Source organism: Dermacentor albipictus, chromosome 4, assembly GCF_038994185.2.
Source record: "Dermacentor albipictus isolate Rhodes 1998 colony chromosome 4, USDA_Dalb.pri_finalv2, whole genome shotgun sequence".
Taxonomy (NCBI): Eukaryota; Metazoa; Arthropoda; class Arachnida; order Ixodida; family Ixodidae; genus Dermacentor; species Dermacentor albipictus.
The window spans coordinates 165992664-166012825 of NC_091824.1; the positions used below are offsets into that span (position 1 = coordinate 165992664).

General features: G+C 46.2%; 1 protein-coding gene across 3 annotated transcripts in view; it reads left to right on the top strand.

Moving 5' to 3' along the window:
• The window catches only part of LOC135899943 (kinesin-like protein KIF20A), a 93898-nt gene extending 75488 nt beyond the window's left edge, over positions 1 to 18410 (top strand). For all 3 annotated transcript variants that reach the window (XM_070537773.1, XM_065429318.2, XM_065429319.2), the window contains exons 12-13: positions 11901 to 12016; positions 17635 to 18410. In XM_070537773.1, coding sequence (XP_070393874.1) covers positions 11901 to 12016; positions 17635 to 17758 — 240 coding nt within the window. In that variant the 3' untranslated portion in view covers positions 17759 to 18410. The remainder of the gene's footprint in view (positions 1 to 11900; positions 12017 to 17634) is intronic.
• Positions 18411 to 20162: the final 1752 nt, after the last annotated feature.

The window sequence follows — 20162 nt, forward strand, 5'->3', positions numbered from 1 at the left end:
TACAAGGCTTTGCCGTCGGTGTGCCGCATCCACTGCAGGCCACAAGACCACGTTACAGCTCTATGTGGCAGTGACTCAGTGGAAACCTTGGTGACCTTTAGATTTGCCATCACAAGGTCGCTATCTCTCGACGCAGCGCTGACCATAAACTGGCCCAACCCATGCCCATCTATCAATCCTTAACCGGAAAACTGAAAGTAACCAATGGAGGTGCTGTTGTTTCATTGAAAAGTCAGACTATGCAAGAAACATCCGAACGATGTAGCAACGACATGCCAACTCCAAGACTAGGCCTTGAATTCAAGAATACGCTACCTAAAGACCTGTTGGTACAATTCAATGGTAATTGAAGAATGCAATGTAGCTGTAATCCAATGCCACAGCCTGACTGCAAGTTAAACCGAAAACCACCAACCTCGACAAGCTTATCGATGGCCACGACACCACTCTAATCTACATAGGAACATGCTACTGTCGTCAGTGGACCATTCGCTACCAAGTTGAGGAAAGTAATGACTGCTTGGGAAGTCCCTGAAATTTGATGCTGACTGGGTGGAATCTGTACAGCAAGAGTCGCTGTTGATAACCATACTTACCGTCCGAGCTTCATAATCCTGCAGCGTTGTTCACAGAATGTAATCCTCAGCGTGGACTTCTTGGGCCAATATGGCGTAGTCATAAACTTAAAGGGGCCCTGAACCACTTTTTATCAAAGTGAAGAAAGACATCTGAAGTAAAGATAGGCTATTTTAGAACCACTTTGCCGCAAAAAGTATTTCAATGCGTTCAGCAGAAGCGAAGTTATCGGCAATCAAACACTGCCTCAGCTGTGCTCCCCTTTCTTCTCCAATGCCTTGCACTGCGAAGGCTACGACGGAGACGTCACCGTGGCGCGCTATTCAAATTTCCGATTTGGTGCCTATGCCGCACTAAACGTTAGCCAAACGCGGCTGTCCTCAGAGAGCCGCAGTGTGCTTAGCCACTGGACTCGTGGACGCACCTAGCGGCGGGCGTGGTGTAGCCGAGCGCAGCAACCAATAGCAGCCGCGTATTGGAGTGTGCTTTATGACGAAATAAAGCACATGGAAGGGAGCGAGGATCATGGGGTTTCTGAAACGAAAGTGTTTGAGAGAAAGGTAACTTCGCACTCCGCTTGCGAGCTCCACGGACCACGTACGACAGCAGAACTTTGGCCGAGATGTTCACAACAATGTATGCTACCCGTGGACTATGTTACTTCACCAAGCCGGAAGGGTGGTTCAGGGTTCCTTTAAAAATCAAAGTCGACAATGCTGTTCATGGACCAAGCAATAACACCGAATAGGCTTCTCAGCGACAATTGCATGTAGCTGCATCTGCTGTGTGTGGCCTCCAAGATAACAGTAGTGCACTGCATAGCATAGTCTACTGTGGCCGCCGAGATGCTGAACTTTTCAGCGGGGCTTCTGCCCTACATAGCTTCCAGACATAGGCGTTGTCAAGGGCAATGAACATCTGCTGCTTGACCGTAAAACTTCCATAACAAGGGGAATAACTCGATTGCATGGAGGGAAAGCGAAGGTGCTGCTGACGAACTTCAGTCACGATTACAAACACCTCAACTAGTGCACATAGAAGTACAGAAGTATTACTTGTCAGTGGTTAGGTGCAACATCGCTCGCTACAAGACTTGCCGAGACTGTCAGCGATGCAAACCACCAACAAGGCCAGTGACTTTGCTAAAGCTATAATAGGTGGTTTTCATATTACATGGCTTATTATTTGCATGAAAAATTGTTTTGTTTTTGCTGAGCTAATCTTTTTCGTTAAATTGGGATCTAGGCGAAAGCTGTGATAGAACATCATTAAATTGTGTTAATGCTTTTACGTCATGACCAAAAAGAATAGTACTTCTGCCAGCATACATAATAAACCTTACTGCCCTGTCAACACGTTCAAGGCTGTTAACATAAGCATTGACTAAGAGAGTGCCAAGACTGCTCCCTTGGGGCACACCTCTTGTGACAGAACTTTATAGCCACCTAAACATTGGCAGTGAGCTTGAACATGGGACATTATCAGCTCGAGATTTTTCGCGAATGCTATACATGAAGTTTCATTGCAAGGATATTGTGACTAGGGCAGTCAAATGCTGTGTTCAAGTTTACAGAAGGCCTAGCGTTTTTTTTTAGAATTTTTTTTATATGTATGCATTCCGTTAGCATTACCAGAGCTGTTTCTGTTGACTTTCCTGTGCAAAAGCCGAATTGGGCATTAGACAAATTGCGCTTGTGTGTAAAACTTTTTAGAGTAGTGCAAATAATCCTTTCTATTCCTTTTGAAGAAGTATGCGATGGCAACACTGCCACTTTAAGTACCACTTCATGCAACACATGCTATAGATGCAGTGCACGTCGGTCAGCAATACTACCACTTTCGTGAGACTTTGCGTGACTCTGTATTGGAAGCGTTGGCATCTCTAGGCAATATGCTTCTTGCACAGTGGCAATCATGCTATCTTGGCACTGTGCCAAGAACACTGTCGCTTACAGACGCCAGCACGTTTGGTGCCGAGTCATGCAAAAGCGATCAATCCCCCAAAATTAGTGAGAATACTGCCCTGGAATGCCTTCCTCCAGTGAAACCTAAGCAGACAAAGTGTACACATTGTGACTAGCGGATATAGTGCAAATCTCGGACCATGGCTTCTGAGATTTTCAGTACTCTGCGGGTGTCGCCAAAGCTTTTAGGTCATGGGAAGGAGTAGCACTTGTTGTCAACATTCTGGGTTCTAAATTTTTTCTGGCAAGCAGTAGTGGTAGCAAGTGCTTTTCTTTCTTTCCTAGTTTCAGAACCAAAACATCTATTTTTTTTAACTTTGTGTAATGCATCCACTTCTATTCAAAATGAAATTTTGCATGAAGCCTGCTTTATATTTACATATCTGAAATGCAACGTCTTACGCCATCCAAAATTTTTTAATAGTTTGGCGTTCAGGCATCATAAGAGCATATACCAGCAGAGCATACTACAAATTTCAAATTATTCTTTGAATTTTGCTGTTTAATATGGACCCTTTACCCGGGATGCTTGACAGTACTACTGGTATTTCAGGTACAGGAAGAAAAACCACAGACAGGAATATTTACTTACATCATTCAGATAATGAAGGGGACGTAGACAAAAAGCCTCCTACAGGCTTTTAAAATTAAAGCATTCTACAACTTGCTTTCTAAGGTTGAATACAGACAAAAGCAAACAGAAATCGGTCTCCTAACAGACAGAATAATTGTATGAATTCAATAGAAAGGATAATCGATAAAAAGCATTTATCGACCATGATTTGTACATATTTTTGTATAAACCAAACTCCAGCTGCTCAGGAATCGCACACACACACACACACACACACACACATACATATATATATATATATACATATAGTTTTGTGTATATCTATCATATCATGTCATTTAGTTTTATGTTTTATCTTGGTTAGCGCAACAAGAAAGGAATTCTTTTTAATGCTAAATTTGTATCTCTTAAGTAACACATTATAACACTATTCTGTTATGGGTATTATGTTAAACGCCTCAAAAATAGGTTCGGAGGACAATATTGTGTGCAGCATGTTCTTGGATAGTACATAGCTTTCTGGGGTTGGAAAAAAAGTTGTGCCCCACCCTAGAAACAATAGTTCATAAGACTTAAACAATGAATAATAGTTTTTTTGATACACTAAGGAAATAAATTTCTGCACTTTGAAAAGAATCCCTATTCTTGAAATTTTTACTGCAACAGAACCAACATGATCATTCCACTGTAGGTGTCCCTCAAAGAGAACATCCAAGTGCTTAACACGAGGTACAGTTTCTATAAAGGTAGATCCTACTTTAAGAACAGTAGCACGAGATTCCAGATCTAAAAAAAAACAACAAAGCTTTCGTTTTGTCAGTGTTAATTTGGAGGGAATTAGAGGGACCAATGGTGTAAGAACTGTAGGCAAGGATCAATTTGGGTTCGAATCTCCAACACGCATGTTCCTCTAAAAATAGGCTAGTGTCATCTGCATATACCAACAAAGGTGGGTTTACCACTAATGTTGACATTCTTGTTAATGTATAAATGAAAAAGCAGTGGTCCTAATTTGCTACCCTGAGGAACACACTGCAGGAATAGCTTTAGTAACCAATAATTGTTCGACTACTACCTGTCGATGACGAAATCATGAATAGGACCTTATGAGGCTAATAAATGCACCCCGGAAACCATGTACACCAAGCTTGGCAAGTAATATATAGTGGTTAATCCTGTTGAATGCTTTAGAAAAGTCCACATAAATACAAAATGCAAATTCTTTTTGTTCAAATAAATTTAGGATAAGCACTGTTTTGGTGAAGTGCGATTTTCAAAAACCATGCTGGCTGCTTATGCTTCTCACAAAAGATGGACATTCACAGATGTATTACCTTTTCCAATCACATTGAGAATATCGGAAGTATCAATATGTGCAATGATTCAATAAATCATTTCTATCTCCACTTTTGTGAATTACTGTCACTGTAGCATTTTGGATGCGCTTGGGGAAAATACCATCCTTGAAACAAGAGCTAAATATACAATCTATCCCGTACAATCGCGTACTTCTCGTGACCTGATGTTTCATATAGCAAGAAAAAGTATTTGAATTTCATTGGAATTTGTAGGGAACAGAAAATGCAGTTTGAGTGTTTGAGGATTTAGTTGGTTCAGACAAGCAGGATCGTGTGTACTGTGTACCAAGGATGCAAAGTGATTATTGAAACAATTTGCAAGTCTTATACCAGAAAGCCTTTCATCTTTATGTACGATTCCATGTTAAATTGCTTCTTTTTAAGATATCGCTGTTAAACAACCTGTGCATTTAATTGTTCTTTACTCATCTCAGATGCAACATAAGCTTACTGAAGTATGCCTTAAATAGAGCAAGATCGTGTAAATTTTTGCTTTGAAGGGAACACTTATGAAGTCCTTTCTCTGTACAAGTTGCAAACACTTTGTTTATTGATAGTTTGCATGCCTTTTTGGGCTTTTAAAGTATGTGTATCGGAAGGATTCCTCGTATATTGGTTTAATAGTGGCAATGAAATTATCACAAGCTTTTCTCTGTGCCATTGATCTCAACATGATATTGGCATGCATATTGTCACGTGGTGGTGACGTTAAGAACACAGTAGCAATACTGTGATATACAAAACTAACTTTTATTGGGTGAACCTGTGCCCACAAAACAGGCTACACTTATAGCACAACGATAGCGGCGAACACGGTCGGCGATCGTCGAAAATCTGATCAGCGGTTCAAGCGCGTCGGCTTTTATACACAATCGTCGAATGTTCCAGACTAATCGTTGGGACCCGCGTGCCTTCCATAAAGTTCTACATCATTCGCGTCAGGCGAATAAATCAGATAACACAAGGTTCGGCAACAACAGACTGCGGATAGAAGCATCGATAACTTTCCAGAAACTTCGGATACATGCAAGCGCGTCCCGCGCTGTGCGATAAGATTTGTTAGACGGTGAAACCTGGTCGCCCGATAAATACAAATACACGTGTCAATACCCCCCTCTTAAAAAGCATCGTCCCGATGCTACAAAGAGAGCGAAACACAAAGGGACACTTATTAAACCTAAGTAACAAAACAACGAAAAGAAATAAAGTCCAAAGGTCAGTTACGCGAAGTCCCAAAGTTCGTCAACGCTGGTGGTACGGCTTGAGCCGCACAACGTGGACAATTTCAGGTCGTGAGCGGCGCCGCTGTGACAGCGAAATGCCGTCTGGCACGACCTCGTAGTCCAGTGCACCAATACGTCGGATGATCTTGTACGGTCCAAAATAGCGACGCAAAAGCTTCTCGCTCAGTCCTCGTCGGCGTATAGGGGTCCAAACCCAAACACGGTCACCGGGCTGGTACTCGACAAAGCGTCGTTGGAGGTTGTAGTGTCGGCTGTCGGTCCTCTGCTGGTTCTTGATCCGCAGGCGGGCGAGTCGTCGGGCTTCTTCGGCGCGCTGGAGATAGCTAGCGACGCCGAGATTTTCCTCGTCAGTGACGTGGGGCAGCATGGCGTCGAGCATCGTCGTCGGATTCCTGCCGTAAACCAGCTTAAACGGCGTGATCTGTGTTGTTTCTTGCACCGCCCTGTTGTAAGCGAATGTTACGTACGGCAGGACGGCATCCCACGTCTTGTGTTCGACATCCACGTACATCGCTAGCATGTCGGCGAGGGTCTTATTCAGCCGCTCCGTAAGACCATTCGTCTGCAGGTGGTAGGCCGTTGTCCTCCTGTGCCTTGTCTGACTGTAGTTCAGAATGGCTTGGGTGAGCTCCGCTGTAAAGGCCGTTCCTCTGTCGATGATGAGGACTTCTGGGGCACCATGTCGCAGCAGGATGTTTTCGACAAAGAATTTCGCCACTTCGGCTGCGCTACCTTTCGGCAGTGCTTTAGTTTCAGCAAAGCAGGTGAGGTAGTCCATCGCCACGGCGATCCACTTATTTCCGGTTGTTGACGTCGGAAAGGGTCCCAACAAGTCCATCCCGATCTGCTGGAACGGTCGGCAAGGAGGCTCGATTGGCTGTAGTAATCCGGCTGGCCTTGTCGGCGGTGTCTTGCATCGCTGACAGTCTCGGCATGTTCTGACATAACGGGCGACGTCGGCGGTCAGGTGCGGCCAATAATATTTTTCTTGTATCCTTGATAGTGTCCAGGAAAATCCTAGGTGTCCAGCGGTCGGATCGTCATGTAGGGCGTGCAATACTTCTGGACGAAGTCCTGACGGGACAACAAGAAGGTAGTTGGCGCGGACTGGGGAGAAGTTCTTCTTCACGAGTAGATTGTTTTGAAGCGCGAAGGAAGATAATCCGCGCTTAAATGCCCTGGGGACAACGTCGGTGTGCCCTTCCAAATATTCGACGAGGCCTTTTAGCTCCGCGTCTGCCCGTTGCTGTGCAGCGAAGTCTTCCGCGCTTATCATTCCGAGGAAGGCGTCGTCATTCTCGTGGTCTTGCGGCGGCGGGTCAATGGGGGCGCGGGATAGGCAATCGGCATCGGAGTGTTTTCGTCCGGACTTGTAGGTGACAGTGTTGTCGTATTCTTGTAGTCTGAGGCTCCACCGCGCGAGTCGTCCTGAAGGATCCTTTATATTCGCTAGCCAACACAACGCGTGATGGTCACTGGCAACTTTGAATGGCCTGCCATAAAAATAAGGGCGAAATTTAGCTGTAGCCCAAATGATGGCGAGGCATTCCTTTTCGGTCGTAGAATAGTTGCCTTCCGCTTTTGACAGCGACCGGTTAGCGTAAGCTATCGCCTGTTCGGCTCCGTTTCTCCTCTGTACTAGAACGGCACCGAGGCCTAGGCTACTGGCGTCAGTATGGATTTCTGTATCGGCGTACTCGTCGAAGTGCGCAAGTACCGGCGGCGACTGCATGCGTCGTTTGAGTTCTTCAAATGCGTCGGCCTGCGGTGTTTCCCACTTGAACTCGACATCACATTTCGTTAGATGTGTTAGCGGCTCCGCGATGCGTGAAAAGTCCTTGACAAAGCGCCTATAGTAGGCACACATGCCAAGGAACCTACGCACTGCCTTCTTGTTGATGGGTTGCGGGAACTGTGCGATTGCAGCTGTCTTTTGCGGGTCTAGACGGACACCAGATTTGCTGATTACCTGGCCTAGGAAGAGAAGCTCATCGTAAGCGAAGCGGCATTTTTCCGGCTTCAGAGTAAGCCCTGACGACTTGATGGCTTCTAGTACTGTCGCAAGCCGCTTGAGGTGATCGTCGAAATTCCCGGCGAAGATGACGACGTCATCCAAGTAAACGAGACAGGTCTGCCACTTCAGTCCCGCTAATACTGTGTCCATGACGCGCTGGAACGTTGCAGGCGCCGAACACAGTCCGAATGGCATAACCTTGAACTCGTAGAGGCCGTCTGGCGTGATGAAGGCGGTCTTTTCGCGATCCCTTTCGTCGACCTCTATTTGCCAGTAGCCAGACTTGAGGTCCATCGATGAGAAGTATTTAGCATTGCAGAGCCGATCCAATGCGTCGTCTATCCGTGGGAGGGGGTATACGTCTTTCTTCGCGATTTTGTTCAATCGACGATAATCGACGCAGAAACGTAAGGTTCCGTCCTTTTTCTTCACTAAAACAACTGGAGACGCCCACGGGCTTTTCGACGGCTGGATGATGTCGTCGCGCAGCATTTCGTCGACTTGGTGTCTTATAGCTTCGCGTTCTCGCGTAGAAACTGGGTAAGGGCTCTGGCGGAGTGGTCGAGCGCACTCTTCGGTTATTATGCGATGCTTTGCGACTGGGGTTTGTCGAATCCTCGTTGACGTCGAAAAGCAGTCTTTGTATCGTCGAAGCAGACTTCTGAGCTGTTGCTTCTTAATCACCGGGAGACTTGGATTTATGTCGAAGTCTGGCTCGGGAACTATGGTCGTCGGGGTAGATGCAACAGAATCCGAGAGGACAAACGCATCGCTGGTTTCCTGAAATTCCTCGATGTATGCGATCGTCGTGCCCTTGTTGATGTGCTTGAACTCCTGGCTGAAGTTTGTCAGCAACACCTTCGTGTTTCCTCCGTGCAGTCGAGCGATCCCTCTTGCGACGCAAATTTCACGGTCGAGCAGTAGACGTTGGTCGCCTTCGATGACGCCTTCTACGTCAACGGGTGTTTCGGGGCCGACCGAAATGACAATGCTGGAGCGAGGCGGGATGCTCACTTGATCTTCGAGCACCCTCAAGGCGTGGTGACTACGAGGGCTCTCCGGCGGTATCGCTTGATCTTCCGACAGCGTTATTGACTTCGACTTCAGGTCGATGATTGCGCCGTGTTGGTTCAGGAAGTCCATGCCGAGAATGACGTCTCGTGAACACTGTTGGAGGATAACGAAGGTGGCAGGGTAAGTCCGGTCATGAACGGTAATTCTTGCCGTGCAGACTCCAGACGGCGTGATGGGGTGTCCTCCAGCGGTTCGAATTTGAGGGCCTTCCCACGTAGTCTTAACTTTCTTCAACTGGGCGGCGATGTGTCCACTCATGACGGAGTAATCAGCCCCTGTGTCGACTAAGGCAGTGACTGCGTGGCCGTCGAGAAGCACGTCGAGGTCGGTGGTTCTTTGTCTGGCGTTGCAGTTAGGTCGTGGCGTCGGATCACGGCTGCGTCGTGTTGAACTGAAGTTGGAACGTCGCGTCGTCGAGTCGTCGTTCGTCGGTGTAGTCTTGCCTTCCTGACTTCGTCGGGACGGCGGCGTGTCGTTGTTATGTCGTCGAGATCGTTTCGTCGTCGTCTTCGTCAGCGGTGGAGGATCTTCGTCAGTTCGACGAACAGCAACCGCACCTCCATCGGTTGCTGCTTTTAGTTTTCCGGATATGGGCTCGCAGAGCGGCCCCGGGCTGGGCCGGTGTATGGTCGGCGCTGCGGCGACAGGTAGCGGCCTGGTGATGGCGAACGAGACGGCCGTCGAGGGCTCCACTGAGTAGCGGCGAGGTAATCGGCGATGTCACGTGGGCGCTCGCCAAGCTGTGGACGCGGCGCGTTGACGGCGAAGCCTCGCAGTCCTATCTCCCGGTACGGACATCGTCGGTAGACGTGACCCGCTTCTCCGCAGTGGTAGCAGAGCGGGCGGTGGTCAGGAGCACCCCAGATGTCCGTCTTCCTCGCGTAGGTGCGCTGGGCGACGGGTGGTCGTGCTGGCAGCGGCGGACGACGAAACTGTGGCGTGACAGGGCCCTGGCGTGGTCGCGGAGGGGGTCCTTGACGGCGTGCGACGGCGGCGTAGGTCATCGCTTGCGGCTCACGCTGCGGCGATTCAGGGGCTACTCCAAGTTGTTGTTGGAGCTCCTCACGCACGGCGTCGGCAATCGAAGCCACTTGAGGCGGTGATGATGGGAACAGCTTTTGTAGCTCCTCCCGCACGACAGCTCGGATAGTCTCGCGTAGGTCGTCGGCGGCCAGTGACTGAACTCCGGCGTAGTTTGTCGAGGTCGTGCGGCGGTCGAATTGCCGGTTTCGCATCTCGAGTGTCTTCTCGATGCTGGTGGCCTCGTGAAGAAACTCGTCGACGGTCTTCGGTGGGCTTCGTACCATTCCGGCAAAAAGTTCCTCCTTCACACCACGCATCAGCAGGCGGACTTTCTTCTCGGGCATTTCAGGGTCGGCGTGGCGGAAGAGACGGCTCATTTCTTCCGTGTAGATCGCGGTCGTCTCATTAGGTAGCTGCACCCGGGTTTCCAATAGCGCTTGGGCTCGTTTTCGGCGTACGACGCTTGCGAATGTCTGCAGGAAGCCGCTTCGGAAAAGTTCCCAGGTCGTTAGGGTGGCTTCTCGGTTCTCGAACCACGTCCTGGCCGCGTCTTCCAATGCGAAGAAGACATATCGCAGTTTGTCGTCGCTGTTCCAGTTGTTAAACGTAGCGACTCTCTCGTACGTCTCAAGCCAGCCTTCCGGGTCCTCAAAAGTTGAACCACGGAACGTCGGAGGCTCCCTGGGCTGCTGTAGCACGATGGGCGGCGCCGGGGCTGCCATTGGGGTGGACTTGGTGGCAATTTTTCTGGTCGTCTCAGGCAAAAGTCCGTGCTCCGGGGGCAGTTGTCGAAGACGGCGGCTTGCTCGATGGTCCGGGACTGCGTTGGTGTTGTCTTTGCGTTCCGGGCTTGGATCACGGCTTGTCGGGGGCGTCCGGTACATGGACCAAAAGCACCTCCACCAGATGTCACGTGGTGGTGACGTTAAGAACACAGTAGCAATACTGTGATATACAAAACTAACTTTTATTGGGCGAACCTGTGCCCACAAAACAGGCTACACTTATAGCACAACGATAGCGCGAACACGGTCGGCGATCGTCGAAAATCTGATCAGCGGTTCAAGCGCGTCGGCTTTTATACACAATCGTCGAATGTTCCAGACTAATCGTTGGGACCCGCGTGCCTTCCATAAAGTTCTACATCATTCGCGTCAGGCGAATAAATCAGATAACACAAGGTTCGGCAACAACAGACTGCGGATAGAAGCATCGATAACTTTCCAGAAACTTCGGATACATGCAAGCGCGTCCCGCGCTGTGCGATAAGATTTGTTAGGCGGTGAAACCTGGTCGCCCGATAAATATAAATACACGTGTCAATATGATAAAAAATTTTAACATACGTTAGTAATAAAAACATGAAGTGTGACATCTATGTAAGTGGTCGTGTAGGCTCTCATATGAAGTTATGAAAACTATTGCATTTCAGTACGCTCTGCATTTCACATTGTTCAGATGATGATGAAAAAAAAAATCAATGTTTATATTGCCACCTAAGACTAACGAAAGCTTGTTTTCTGTTATGTAAAATTATATAAAATAAGAAGGCATAAACAAATTGAAAAAAATGCTGTAATGCTACTGCCGCTTGGAGGACGATACAAGGCAGAATACATACATAGCTACCACACTACAAACAAGATAACATAGTATAACATGGCCGTCAAGTTGATTTCAGCAGGCAGTCAGCCTTTGGGAATTTGTGATAGCGACGACTCGTTCCTTACACCAATATAAGCTGGGAGCAATTCCTGCCGAACGGCGAGAACAACTTTTAGACGGTGGCATTGCTTTGTTGCTGCCGAGTCGGTTGCATTTCACATGCAGAATACATGGAAAGCACAGAGCTACTTTAGAAATTGGCTTCATTTAAGTCATTGCCCTCAAAAACAAAAACCATTATGTGACTACTACATACATAGCAAACACTGGGACACATCCCAGTGTTTGGGATGTGCTACGCACATCCCAAACGCACATCATAGCACACTGGGATGCCTATCTTCGAACTTTTTGGTGACCACATGTTTAGTGACTACGCACATGTGCATTCGCTTCTTGCTGACTCAGGAGGAGGAGGACTCAAAGGACCGTGCTGTCTTGGCTGATGACAATGCAGAATCATCGCCGCTGAAACGTCTTGGCAACTTTGTAGCTGGCATGCTTTCCCGGGGCCCGACTAGCAGGTGAGGAATGGTGCACTTCACTTGACTTTTTATTTTGCTAAAGAACCCCCCCCCCCCCCTTTTTTAAGGGTGTTTCACATATATTTTTTTTCTTTACCATAAATTGTAAACTCGGTCTGAATACATTACAGACAAAGCAGCCTGAGGTGTTTGCATCCATTATCATGTTAGCCTTGTTAGAGGCTGTCCTGTCCATTAAAGAGGCCCCGAGACACTTTTCTAATCGTAGAATGGCCTCGCTATTCAAGGCCATCGTCTCGCAAATCTCGTGCCGCAAGCAGCTTTTTTTCAACATGTTATCACTGGCTTTACTCAACAATAAAATAGAACAAAAACATAATGTTCCGCCACCTATGCGAGTGGCATCGTCAGTACACAAATGGCAACAAATTAGAAAGTACATCCTATTTATGTATGATACTGCCGTAAACATCCAGCAGGGGGCCACTATTCAATCTGCATGCAATTTTAACTGTGGCCCCTTGCCGGATGTTTATGGCAGTATCATACATAAATAGGATGTATTTTCTCATTTGTAGCCATTTGCATACTGACGATGCCACCTACATAGGTGGCGAAACGTCTGTTTTTGTTATATTTCATTGTTGAGTAAAGCCAGTGATAACAACACATTGAAGTATGAGCTCCCCTGGGTTTTTAAAAATTTTTTCGCAAACATTTTTTGTCTCCACTAGTACTCTGAAGCTACACAGGGAAGAAGCAGAGGCGATAAAGCCCCGCCGTAAAATTGTCCTAACAACAAAAGCGCTTGTCGTGGCACCCCATCGCAGCCGCGCTAGACAAAGCTATGCAGCATGCAGCTGATATATCGTAGGCTAAACGCAGCAGGTGCAGTTGCCATGTGTGGACCGGAAGTACAAAGATCAAGCGATTTTTTTTGTCATTTTGAGATCGCATACATATATACATACCTGCCAACTTTCCCAGTTAGCCTGGGAGACTCCCAGTTGTTTGGGCACTGCCAAGGCCATAAGTCTTCCAATAAACTCCAGCCCCGCCGCAACCAAGGAAAAGGATGCATCATGCAACACGACTCCTAATAAATTGACAGTGTGCAGTGGCTTATATCTCTTGTTGCTAATTAAGCCACAATGCAGGCCAGTCTTTGCTTGACCAATTTTTTTTCATGCTCATCATAATTGCCATTGAACCAGGTAGCTACCTGAAGTCATAAGATCCCAGCCATTTGTGAGTAGCCAGTGTTGGCCTAACTCAGTTCGCTGCAGATTGAGACATGCATTGAGGAGTGTGGAAGAGCCAGAGAGGTCTAATATGCATTGCATAATGACGGCTTTAGTCAAGTCAGTTTACTGCCCCCCCCCCCCCCCCCCCCCAAATTTTGAAGTCCCAAGGCTGGCAGGTACGTATATATGTTCAATTTATTTAACTAAATATTAACAGTTATATATTACTGAGAATGGCCTCACAATTATGAAATCGGCGAATTGGGTTGGCGTATCCAGCTGCTTGCAATGACGCTGCATAGCGATATTTTGGAAGCCAGAGCAAGTGATTTTTCGCTGTGTTTGACATGAGATTGCAAATTCCCTGCGGCATGCAGTGCAGTAATATTTAGCTGGCATGTTCACAGCTGAAAATAGCACCTACTACGTTGTGCTCAGCTGCAAAATTCCATAGCCACTGTGGTGGTCAACTAACTTAACACTTTGCCCACTTAGCAGCACTTGCATGTGTCACGAATTTCAGCATTCTAAAAATTGATAGAGACACAGTGCAAATGCACTAAAGAACATTTATCTCAAGGAACAATTTAAGCCCAAAACACACATGACCAGCAAATTAAGCTCGCGCAAAATAAACCCCGAAAAGTTTAAGCACTTTTATTTTAATCAATAAACCCGAATCTGAGGCATTCAGAAAACTATCTACGGTCAAATCTCGTTACTACGAACCCCACATTAACGAATTTCTCAAATTTACGATTATTTTAAGAATCTCTACCAGATTGCCTGTATTTTCAATGTATAAATATTTCAGAACTACGAATTTCAATAGAGCGCATATTTCAGAATAACGCATATAGTTTATTTTCCCCTTTTAACCGAGGAACATCAGTGTTACGAATTCGGCTAAAAATAACAGCGCCGCAACTCTTGCGTGAAACAGAAACCGAGAGTGCAGTAGCTATCATCGCCATGTCGAGTGCCAACTGCTTCACCACAAACTTCACCGAGAACTTCACGACAAAGGTTTTGCGATGTATGGCGAGATAGAACGATGAATGCAGCTAGCGACGGTGCCAAGAACAAGCAAACGCAGTTTTCGCTGCAGGACAAATTGGACATATTGCAGGAAATCGACGCAGGGAAAAAAACAAAGCATTGTGTGCAGAAAGCGTGGCATTGCTCCATTGACTTTTGGACCATTTTGAAAGCCCGAGACAAGATTGTCAAGCTTCACCGGGAATCGCAACTCGCTCCTACAAGGAAACGGCTGCAACTGGGAAACTTTCAAAATGTGAACCAAGCTGTTCTCACATGGTTCAAAGATGCCAGACTGCAAAACGTTCCCGTATCTGGCCCAATGCGTAAAAAAAAAAAAGCCTGTGAATTTGCCGATGCACTTGAAATAACCGGGTTCGACGCCAGTGCTGGTTGGCTTTTTCGTTTCCACCAGAGGAACGGAATAACTTGGTAGCTATTCTCAGGGGAGGAAAAGGCTGCTGACAAAGAAGGTGCAGATTCCTGGCGCAATAATCGTTTCCTAGAGGTAGCTGGATCGTACTCTGAAAACAATGTTTTCAACACGGATGAGACCACATGTTTTTATCAGCTCCTGCCAGACGGGACGATGCACTTCAAAGGGCAGCAGTGCAACTGAGGGAAAAAATTCACATCTTTGCGTAACAGTCCTGCTCTGCTGTAATGCAGCAGGCATGAAGAAAATTAAACCACTCGTCATTGGCAAGTACGCAAAACCTCGCTGCACGAAAAATGTGTTCTTACCATATGACTATCATGCCAATAAACGAGCCTGGATGACCAGAGAATTCTTTTCCGAGTGGCTCATCAAATGCAACGACCAAATGAGGAGGGATGACCGAAGAATTCTACTGGTCGACAACTGCTCTGCTCACATTGTGAATGTTCGCTTGACACACGTTCGCTTGGAGTTTCTGCTACCAAACAACACGTTCTTGCTGCAACCCCTAGACCAGGGTATTATAAAGAGTGTGAAAGCCGAATTTCGTAAGCGCCTTGTGCAGCGGTTGATTATCAACCTCCACCTAAAGCAGCCAACTGCAATCGGTATTCGTCAGGCTGCGAAAATGCTCACAGTAGCTTGGTGGAACTTGAAGGCATCCATCATTAGCAACTGCTGGCGGAAAGCAAGGCTTGTCAAAGTGCCTGTGCAGCTTGAAAGTGACCTGGAGGTGACCGACAACAACACAGGAGACCTGTAGTCTGAGGTTGTAGAACTGCTACCTGCCTTCTCTTCCTTCGATGACTGTGGAGAGGACAGTGCAGCGCTAACAGCGGCAAACCTGACAACCCAAGGGATAGTTAACTGCATTCACGACGTCTCCAGTGATGATGACGACCCGAAGGAAGACTACTGTGGGTCACTAAACACAGAAGGTGAAATCGCATCGAACATTGATGTTTTAGTGCACATGAACAAAGTCTGCACTTTCATCGCAAAGTGCAATAATGTACCCGATGAGGTATTGTGTAAAGTGGAAGATGTAGACGCATTCCTAATTTGTCGTGCATGCTGCACACACCAGAAGAGAATCACTGATTTCTTCAAATAAAGCAGCTTTGAAGGGAGTGAAACATTTTGTATGTATTATTTCTGTGGAAACCCCCAAGGTAGAGAGAAGTAATTAATAAAGGGAAAGTGAGACATCCACCCAAACGTAGCTAAGTGCTACAAAAGAAACCTATGCGGGTTCCTCGAAAGAAAAGCTTCACAGTTGAGGGAGAATTCGTCCGGGTCCGGGACATTTTTATTTTGAGAATATGCTTGTCTCGCATCTACTCTCAAGGTTGGATGGATGGATGGATGGATGCAAAACTTTAATAAAGGTACTGAGGTACGCGACTCAGCACGCTGCGGGTCGCTCCCACGTTGGGACAGTCGGGCACATCATTTTTATTGCTAGGTTTGTCCACTTGCTTATAACTGCAAGTTTTTCATTACAATGATATTTCAAAATAACGAATGATTTTCGGCAGTCCCGCATGAGTCATTATATCGAGATTTGACTGTACGTACATAAAAAAACGATAGCTGTATATTGTTTCTACTTTGACTGGCGAAGTGACACCTCGTCCATAAGAATTGCATGTTCTGAACATCATCAGTAGTGGCAGATGTTGGTGTGGCATTGCGTAATTCGTCGGCCTGCGTGGTTCCGACGCGGTGTAGGTATCGACCTCTGTTACGGGTGACGGGGTTGTTGTCCTCTGCCAAGACCAGCGTGGCATAGGACGTAGTGCGGGCCAGTCAGGCGTTGGGCTGCTGATATGGCCACGTGATTGCCTCTGTGGCACTGGGTAGGGGCCAGTTACGGCTGCATGGGGTTGGACTGGGGCCATGGAGCACAGCCACGGCGATGTAGTCGGGGCTCAGGAGCTGGAGCTATCGCCAGCCAACTCAAACATCCCCTCTCTGGTCTGTGGTCCTCAAAGCCGTCTCCAGAGCACAACTGGGGATGCTTCTGCCCTACTTCTCGTCGATGTCAGCAATGCCTGCTCATCTGCCTTTACGTGCATCGTTGTCTTCTTCACATGTTCGCGTGTGCTTTGCCTGTGACTCATGACGGCATGATAGGTTAGAGAATCTAGTTGGGGGAAAAATGGGGTAATTATGGTAGTTGCACCATTCATGCAAATCGACACTGACTGCTTAGATGTATATTTATTGCTACTTCTTCAGTGAAAATGTTGGCATGGAGTGGGCACTTCATTGAGCATTGCCACTGTTGCTTGTCCACCCTTGTTTCAAAAGTGGAAATTTTATTAAAAGGTTATTCTCCTGGTTTCTCGCCAGTGGGTCACAACGCAAGTGACCCTTTAGTGAGTCATCACGCAAGGGAATTGCGACTCCAAAAATTTGCTGCCAGAGTGAACATGGTAAAAAAGGAATAGAAGTAAACGGCAATAAATTTATTGGTGGGCTACCTGTGATGATCTCGGTGACTGTGCGAAACCAAAACAGAAATGAGCCATCTACACTAAAGCATGTGTGGGCTGAAAGTGAAAATCCAAGAACTTGTACTTTTGTTATGCCAGATGTGTACTGAATTGTGGAGTAGCCATATGTAAGTCGCTGGTTATCCTTGTCAGTTCTTTCTATTTTTTCCACTATATTTTGCATAGTGCATTTGGTGAGTGCACATAAGCTAGACCACTTGCCAGCTTTTAATAGCTACTGTATATGCACTCGGTCTGCACTGTTAATTTGGGCAGTGCTTGACTGAGCACTATGCAGACAATTTATTTACCAACTCACCATTTTTTGTATGAAGCAAAATTGTGTATTTGGAGACCCTAATGCTTTGGATATCGTTACGACTCTTCATTGTTACTCTTTTTGTGAATAAGCAACAAGAAACTGCTTGGTATGTGCAGTGTGACCACAAGCACACGCAATCGACGCCAGCTACTCTCCACGGATGCCGACTTTGTGGAGTGTGATGAACAGCAGCCATCCGCTACACGGAGGACAAATGCACGGAGGCAGGCCAAGCAATGACTCAAAAGAAGAAACAGCTGCTTCTAAAAGCATTTTAAACAAATTTTAGTGATTGACATGCATGTTAATATAGTTCACACAGTATAATGCATGCACCAGCAGGGCAGAGTCATCCCACACCAGCAGGGCAGAGTCTGAGCTGAACCTGGGGGCACCAACCAGTTGGGTCAGCCCTTGCATTGTAAAATTTTAGCCGGGCTTGTTGGTTTAACATGTAGCAAACAGCGTGAAAAGTGGACACTATTAAGGGGACAGATGACACGGGTGCTGCCCCTTAAATCTTTTCTAATTTTTTCGCTGTTTGCCATATTATGTTCTTGCATTGTGTTCATTGTATATAGTCCATGTAATTGCTTTAACATGCCATATTTTTATTTAACATTTCAATGCAGTTTTTTAGCCATGTGTTCCTTCATTGCTTGTTACATGCAGTTAGTAGCCACAGATATCTGTCGACCTCCTCAATGACTGTAATTGCAAGAAAATGCATGCCTGTGGATTGTTGTTCTGAGAAACATGCTTCTATGAAGAACAACATAGAGGGCAACTTTTGCAAGAATCGCTTATTTTTTTAAACCGGACACATTTAAACCTGACACTAAACCTGAGGCCAGTTTTGTGTGCGAAATAAAAGAATTCGTATTGGCTCGTGCGTGGCTCCTGTACTTTGCAACATTTTCCTTGTGGACATACAGTGCTATCCAAGGTGTTTGACGGAGGCAAGGCGCTCAAGGTTTTTAGGTATGTTGATTTTTTTTTATTGACGGAACGATCTCCCATGACTTACTCGCATACTGTGCAGGGCATTTTGTCCGGTTTTAAACAGCAAGGCAAAGGCTTAGATTTTACTTTTGAACTAGCCAAGGATAACAGCTTGCAGTTTTAAGATCTTGACATAGCCCTTACTGACAAAGGTTCCTCCTGGATGTACCAACCTCATGCCCACAAGGAATTGTCATGAGAGTCTACACACTCCAAGACAGTAAAACGTGAGATTACCACTATGTGCTTCGAATCTGCCCTTGAAAAATTGTGCTGCCGTAAGGCACAAGCAAGCTTTGATGAACAGATATTGAAGTTAAGGAAGGCTGGCTTTCCTTGTTTAGTTTTAAGAGCAGTTTCGGAAGGGTTATTGCAAAAGGTGAAAAAAGAAAAATAAGCAGTGAAGGTCAAGCATTTGAAAAGAAAGCTAAGCCAGTGGTAATATCGTATTCTCATAAAGTGGCGCATAATCTTAAACAGGTCGCCGTGAAATATAAAATTTCTGTGGTTTTTTTCTGCGCCCCGAAAACTTGCTACTTTGTTCCGCCTGATTGGTTCTGATGACTAAGAAAGTAGGGCGTTCTATTAAACATATGAACCCTTTTGTTAAGTGTGAAGAAGGTGTTGTGCACTGCATACCGCTGAAGTGTGGTAAAGAGTACATCGGCCAAACTGGCCGACGTATTAATGAATGCCTGCACGAGCATAAGCTTTCATTGAAAAATGGTTGTGGTTCAAACTTGCCACTTTATTGCAAGGCCTGTGGGAATGAGAATGAACAAGTATGTGAAGCAAGGCTTCATGATACAACAATCATATTTAAAAGTAAAAATTCTGTGGTGCGCGAGTTGTTGGAGGTCAACGAGATTAAGAAAAGAGTGGACGCCTGTGTCAGCACCATGTCTCTGAACGAAAGCATGTTTTTAGGCAAGTTTTAAATTTTGATTAATTGCGATTTCCTTCATACATGTATATCTCCAGTGTTCTCGCATGTGTGCATTCACATAATCAGTGTTCCTCTTTTTTCGTCCCCCTCTCCCCATGGCTATATAATCAGCCACCTTTGACTTCAATAAGTTGCAAGTAGCACCTTGTCCTGGTCTTTGTTCCTTCCTAGTGTGCCGTCACTGTTGGCGCTTCATCCTTTGAAAGCTATGCACCAACTAGCCCCACAACGTGTTTTACTGACACTTTCCATTTGCACAGCCCTCGCATTAGGATAAGTCTTGCAGCTTCTTTCCCAAACTGTGACTGGGCAATACTGAGTGCCAGTCAGCCACTACCTTTGAAACTTTTGGAGAGTTCAAGAATTTTTGTTACGTAACAATGTTCTGAACCAAGATTTCACGTGTTTTTTGCGAGTTCAATTAAAGCATGTGCACCTTTCGCTGCAATTCTGGTGTACCTACAATATGAAAGGAAAAGCTGGGGTCCACTCGGGCAGTTGCAGAAAGCTGAAAAGACGCCTTGAAAAGGAAATTTGCTGTTGACTAAAAGTTCATTCTAGTCCAGGTATTGGATTTGGCAGTGCTGCTATGTTGGGGAACCCACTCTAAACTGGTTGGAGCTTAAGGCCTGGATTAAAATTGCCATCCAAGCCACTAATGTGATCAAGCAAACACAAATGCCAGCTACACTAATG